General features: G+C 30.5%; 1 protein-coding gene across 1 annotated transcript; it reads right to left on the minus strand.

Moving 5' to 3' along the window:
- Positions 1-5,304: 5,304 nt before the first annotated feature.
- LOC131073709 (uncharacterized) lies at positions 5,305-6,390 on the minus strand. The gene is made up of 2 exons (XM_058010210.2): positions 6,139-6,390; positions 5,305-6,037 (listed from the first exon to the last, which is right to left on the minus strand). The coding sequence occupies exons 1-2, from the start codon at positions 6,281-6,283 to the stop codon at positions 5,718-5,720; spliced, it is 465 nt and encodes a 154-aa protein (XP_057866193.2). The 5' UTR covers positions 6,284-6,390; the 3' UTR covers positions 5,305-5,717.
- Positions 6,391-7,136: the final 746 nt, after the last annotated feature.

Genomic DNA, 7,136 nt, shown 5'->3' on the forward strand with positions numbered 1-7,136 from the left:
GGACATGTTAGTTGTCTTTGTATCCCACATATTGCACAAAAATTGTCGAAGTCTCTATTAATGTATTCTCTTCCATTATCTATTCTAAGAATTTAAATTTTGTAATTAGATTGATTTTCAACTAGAGTTTTAAATTCTTTAAATTTAGAGAGAACTTCATCTTTATTTTTAAGGTAATATCCCCAAATCATTCTAGAATAATCATCGATAAATGTAAGGGCATAGAGGGATCCCTTAAGAGAATGAACTTGAAATGGCCCCATTAGATCACTATGAAGTAATTCTAGGGTTTCATATTGCTTTCGATTATGATTCTTGTTAAAGGGTTGTATATGTTGTTTACCTAAGAGGCAACCTTTACAAGCTTCTAATTTATTTTCAATTTTTGGTAATCCAATTACAAGGTTATGACGAGACATTTCATTTAAGCTCCTAATATTAAGATGTCCTAATCTTTCATGCCATAATTGTGTTTCATTTTTTATTTGTGTAGATAAGCAATTTTCTTTTGAAGTATTATTAAAAATAAAAAGTCCATCTTTTTGAATGCCTCCTGCAACAATGGTTTTATTTTGATCTTTAATGCACCATTTATCTTTTGTAAGAGAAATTTTGAAATTATCTTGGGTGAGTTGAGAACAAGATAGCAAATTTTTTCTTAAATTTGGAAGAAATAATGCATGTCCAATGGTATCATCAAAAATTTTAAATTTACCCATTCCTTTAGCTTTAATTACTGAATTATCTCCTAAATACATATTTTCATTACAAGGTTCTACATCGAATAAAACATCAAACATGTATGTCATATGTCTAGATGCTCCACTATCAAGAATCCATTCATCATTAGTTGATGCAAATAAGGCAATATAAAGTGCAATATTCCCATTTTGATTTTGATTTGTGTTAGGTTTATAATTTTGATTTTTATGAGATCTATTTCTGTTATGAAATCTACTTTTATTTTGATTGTTATGATATCTATTTCTATTTTTATTTAAAAAACAAAAACTTTCAGAGTGGCCTAGTTTACCACAATGAAAACACTTTAATTGGTTGGTTTTGCTAATTATCTGAGAATTTTTAGAATGGTGAAATGATTTGGAGATATTATCTTTATTTTTATTGCGATGTGTATATGATTTGTTATTATTTTTTTCTTGACATAAAAGAGCTTCCGAAGCTTTCTCTTTATAATCAAAGTTTAACATTACCTGTTCTTCTTGAATAAGAAGAGAAGATAGCGTTGATAATTTAGGAAGATCATCTTCATTTTGATACTTAGAGTTTAAAATGGAAATAAAATTTCTAAATCTTTCATCGATGTTGATTTGTATTATAAAGTACAAAAGTTTATCTTTTATTAGATCACATTTGCATCCATCCAATTGAGATTTAATATTTTTTATCTTGGCAAGATAGTTAATTACTTTTTCATCCCCTTTCATGGGAGTTGTAAATAATTCTAAAATTAATTTAATTATTTGTGAAAGCCTAGATCCTTCATGCATGGATTCTAATAATTTCCAAGCTTCAAAAGGTGATTCTATGTTCCTAATGTGTAATAAAAAAACATCTCCTACACTTCTTAATAAAATTGACAATGCTTCTTGTGATCTATTATTAAAGGAACTTACAAGATCAGGGTTAATATTTCTACCTGTAGGTTATTTTTCCTTACCGTCCACAATGTTCCATAACTTCCTGGCCATGAATTCTGCTTTTATTCGAATCTTCCATACAGAGTAATTATCTCCACACAACATGTGAGCTTTATCAATTGTGAAGATATGTGAGCCCATTTGAATAAGTTATAATAAAATAACCTGGGAGAAGTTTTGATAAAATATATTAGTGCCTTATTTTAAAAAATCACCCCTTCTTCCTTTTTGTAATAATTGTCAGATATTAGAAATATTTATGAGATAAATGAATAAAGTAGATATGAAAATAATTTTTTTTTAAACATTTTCATATTATATATGTAATTTTTAACCTTTTTAATAAGAGAGAATAATTTTCTCTAAGTAAAAGGAAGGTTTTTAACTTCATGGTGAATAAAGAATAAGCAAAATAAAAAATTTAATTTTGTAGTAAAATTTTTTTAACTTTATAGTGAAAATCTAAAGTAAAGGAGATGAAAAATTATATTTAATTTTACAATGAGTAAATCATATTCTATGTTTGTGTTATTTATGATTTCCAAACTATTAACTTCTATAGTTTTAATAGCCTTACAAAATAGTTTGAATCTATTTTTTTTGGTTGTATATTTATTTTTTATTTTTTATTTAAGTCACATAAAAAGAATTCTAAAATAAATAAATAGAAAGAATTAAAAAGTTGATTAAATTTTAATAGTAATCATCATATCTTTTCCTGCAACAATTATCAAATGTTAAATTCTCCTTTATATCTTTATCCTGTAATAATCATCAATGTTAAATTATCATTTATCTCTTTTGCTGCACAATGATCAAATATTAGATTATTCTTTTAAAAAAATTATCACAGTTTAAATTGGCTCTAATACCATGTTTGAACATGTAAAATATTTAAACTATGATAATGAAATAGTTATATTAAAATATTTAAGAATGTAAACTATAGAAATATTAGAAAAAATAATGAATTTACGCAGAACACATGAATTTACATGGGGAAAACCATTACTAGTAAAAAACCCCACAAATATAGCATCTATATTATAAGAACACAACCTGGGGAGACTTCTCTTCAAACTTCCAAGGCCTCTCCAATAATTTACATAAATTGAATAATATTTCACTCAACCAAAATGGTGAGGAATCCTCCCTTAAATATAGGGAGAAAGGTTGGTAAAATACCCAAAAGGGTAGTTACCATACCTTTTCAATAACAATCTTGTTTACAATTAATAAATAAATAACTTTTAATAGTTCTTTAATTTATTAATTATTCACAAGAAATGTTGAATGCTTTTCAAGCATTATGAAAAACATTATATATTATCAAAGTTTGACCCCTAATAATATTATGTTCTAACAAGTCTTCTATCAATTGTGAAAATTTCAAAGCATTAGCGGAGAAGAAAAGTAAACATTATTTGAAGATATTGTGGACTAGTAAAGGATATGAATATAAACCAAATGAATTTATAACTTTTACCAAATTTATTAAATTGAAAGCATCAATTTAAAACTAGCTACACCATAGAAAATGCTTTTACAAAACATGAAAACAAAACTATTATAAAAATAACTAAAAATATGTTGAAAGCAAAAAGATTACCTAATGATTTTCAAGTTGAAGATAATCATGTGTAATATATTTATTATACAAATATATAACACATCTCATTTTCAAGATGTGACTCCATAAGATGTATGGAGTAACAAGAAGAACAATGTAGCACACTTAATATTTTTTACTTATAGCTCATATATGTAGATGTTACAAGAAATTAAAGAAAAAAAATTGAACACAAGGGGAAAAATGCATTTTGTAGGATATATTACATACAATATCTTGATTAGGGGTATTCAATATTTTAGGAGTATCAATATTTATTTCAAATTAAGTTTATCCCAATAGATAATAAGCTTAATAGAACATGTAATTTATAAATTGTTAACCCTTGAAAATGAACAATAATTCACAATTACTTCTTAATTTTCTTATTACAATGAAACAACACACTTACAATCAATTTATTTGCCAAAACAATAACATTGATGTTATTATTAGAAGTAAATCAAACTCATGACAAAGGGGTGCTATATATTTCACTTTCAAATTCAGAATCCTTGAGTGTTAATAAAGAGTCACCTAAATAAAAAAGTAGGAGCTAATAGGAGCAACCCAAATAGAAAATCAATGAAGCTTGGATATAATACTTGAGTTGAATTGCTTGATGCAAGGGATTTCATCCACTTGCTAGCTATGTGGATCAAGGGTTTTTTGTCCTCCAATTTCCAATAACAAATTTAGAAGATGTTTGATCTATTTGAGTAATTTCATAAAAAATAAATGATGTTGCTAATCTTTGACTATTTAAATACACAATTGAACACTCAATTTCCCTCCAAAATACAAATTCAAATCCAAAGCTTCTTTTTCCCTTCAAAGAGCCACTGACACAATACAAATTCAAATCTTCTTTCTCTCTTCAAAGAGTCGCACACACCCTTGGTTGACAACACTTAAAGGAATAAAGCTTGATTAAATAATACCCAACAAGTGCAGATACAATAGGACAAAAAAGTTTATTATAAATTTATTTTCCCAAGCCTATGAGAAATAAAAAAAAAACCTAAGGGATATCCAATAATCTTAAGAAAAAGAGAGGCATGATAGTTCTTCCTCCATGATATTGTTGGCCCTCATCCAATTTAAATTTGGATGCTTTATAGTTTTGGCTCCTTCCTATGGTGTCTTCAATAGGTAGATCTATCCATCTCATCAAATACTTAAATTTGATTTTATTCCTCTAATTTTTTGCCCAAATGTCCATAATAGCTTTTACACGAGTCTTGTTTCATCATCCAAAATTGGGTATCTTCCCACCAATTATCTTAGAGTGAAGACCAGATTCTATATGAATGTGGGGCTTCCTGAGGTGGATGGGTAGCAATAGGGTAGCCGGCCACCCTACATGGGAGGCATAATCGAGGTGCGAATTCCATGACAACCTTAACCCGAGAACCTTATGATTCAAAACTTTACTATTCCCACCCACCCAACTATAATTCCAACTATAGATCATTCCAACTATAGATCAGGCAAACATGCTCTTAGAATAGTAAATAGTACAACATATTGCCACAATACTTTTTTAAAAGAAGAAACAAATTCTACTTCATAGAGTAGTTCTTTCTAACCTTTTTAATAATCTTATTGAAACCGTAGAATTTGGGTTTTATCTTTTGTGTTCCTTTCTTCAACTCAACAAAGAGAGCATAGAATTAAGATTTAAAATATTTAATCTTAATTTATTTATACCGTGACCATCTAAGAAACCATTCCCACACAAAAAGTTTACCCTATATATCCCTAAACATTCATGACACGCAAAGGATGTTTGCACGATGAGGATGCACAATTTTCGTAAAGAACGGAAAGGGAAAAAATAAGAGAATTAGCCAATAGGTCTGTCTTGTAATCTGACATTCCATCACAAAAAGTTTGGAGCATACTTCATTGTCATTAATTACAAAGTGCATTCACTACATCTGATAACAAAATCTTAAGCAACGTTTGCTTAAGCCTTAAGAAATGATCTGGGCATCTTAGAATCTTAGATGTCAAGAAATACAGATGTTCCTGGACATAAATAATCTCATAGATCTGATATAAAAATAAGAAAAATATAACGACATATATTTGTGTTGTAAGCAAATCAAAATGACAATATGGCCCAAAACCGGAAACAACTTTCTAATAAAGGTTTGCTTTTGCGAAACTACCGACTCAAAAAACTGAGAAACTGCGGATTTAGTCCATTGAGAGTAATTGCAAAGTGCGTTCAATACATCTGATGACAAAATCTTAGGCAACGTTTGCTTAAGCAATAATCTGGACATCTTAAAATCTTATGAGTTAAGAAACACAGATATTCCTGGACATAATCTCATAATAAGAGGAATATAAGGACATATATTTGTGTTGGAGGCTAATCAAAATGACAATATGGTCCACAAACGGGAACAACTTTCTAATAAAAGTTTTCCTTTGGGAAACTATCGACTCAAAAAGCTGAGAAACTGCGGATTTAGTCCATTGAGAGTAATTGAGCATTGAATAAGGAGAAGCAATAGACATGCTGGCACGCTCAACGAAATTGAAAGTACAGTGGCCATGGTAACGCCAGGTCTTGTGTTAAGCAGAATGTTTTGCAGCCACATGAGGGAAGAACACACATCTGAATTATATGTGGGATACCACTTTTTTTCCCACTCCATCCAGTGATGTGGAGGGATATAATTTATTTCCTCCATTCTCACCTCATACATTCGTTTTCTCAAAACTAACATATCCTCGTCTACCATTCTCCCAGGCCCTGCAATACCCAAGTCGCAATTTTCTAAGTTCAATTTCGAAATTTCTAAACGAAATGTGTATTTGAAGAAATAACAAAAACAGAGTAGACCAATTAATTACCTGATTCGCCCGAGCTGGCACCATTAACAATGAACTTTTTCATGTTGTTCTTCTTGCCAATGTGTATAGAAGTTGGCCTTCCTAACCTTTTGTGCAGAGGCAGCAACCCGAATTTCCCACTAATTTTAGCAACTCTGAGATCCATCTGTCAAATGTCTAAAGCAACAGCAATTCCTCTTCCAGCTAAAGTATGATTTTGTTGCTTCAAGTATGTGGAGCATTAAATTGCTGAGTGAGTTGCCATTAAATAGACGTGAAAAGAGAAATGAGGTTACCTTTGGCGTGAAGTAAGCCCGAATATACGCGGAACTGTGAGCGAAGAAATAGATATATGAGTATGCGTGTCTGCCTCGACTTTGCTACGTACGCTACGCGTAGACATCGCTTTCGATTGGATGACGTTGCTTTCAATAGCAGTGTCGCCGGTGAGTCATCCATCTACAACGGGAATCGGAAACTTCTTACATACTCCAATCTCCATTCCCCGTACTGAACAGAAAAAGAACTTGGGTCGTCTTTTCCTTTTCAAAAGCTAAAAATTAATCTTGACCAATGCGCCATGACTATTCTGTGATTGAGAAACTTGCAATAGGTATGTCAAGAGTGGGGAATATCAATTAAGAAAAAAATTGTTTATTTTTTGCATACATTTGTGTAGTACATTGGGTCGATTGGACATAGGGGAGAGGGAACTAGTAGGCAATAGGGGTACCAATACATGTTATGGTATGTGGACAAAATTGGCCCCATAGTGGTGCACTAAAAATATCTTACCAATGTTTATCTCCAAAAAGATTCCTCTAAATTTCAAAAAGCAACCAATCATGTGATGCCACATCACCACACAAGTAAACATGGCTTAGTGCGCACTTATTGGCCTTAAGATCACAAATTGGGACCATTTTGGACACCTTCACAAAAATGCATGCTAATGTGGCATCATATTTGACCATGTGGACTTGAAAATGATTTTTTTTTTTTAAGAGACTTGACAAGTA

Source organism: Cryptomeria japonica, chromosome 2, assembly GCF_030272615.1.
Source record: "Cryptomeria japonica chromosome 2, Sugi_1.0, whole genome shotgun sequence".
Classification (NCBI taxonomy): Eukaryota; Viridiplantae; Streptophyta; class Pinopsida; order Cupressales; family Cupressaceae; genus Cryptomeria; species Cryptomeria japonica.

Coding starts and splice junctions, on each gene's coding strand:
- LOC131073709 (XM_058010210.2), bottom strand. CDS start 6,283: ATGGATCTCAGAGTTGCTAAAATTAGTGGGAAATTCGGGTTGCTGCCT. Junction 6,038..6,138: donor TGCCAGCTCGGGCGAATCAG/GTAATTAATTGG, acceptor TGGGTATTGCAG/GGCCTGGGAGAATGGTAGAC.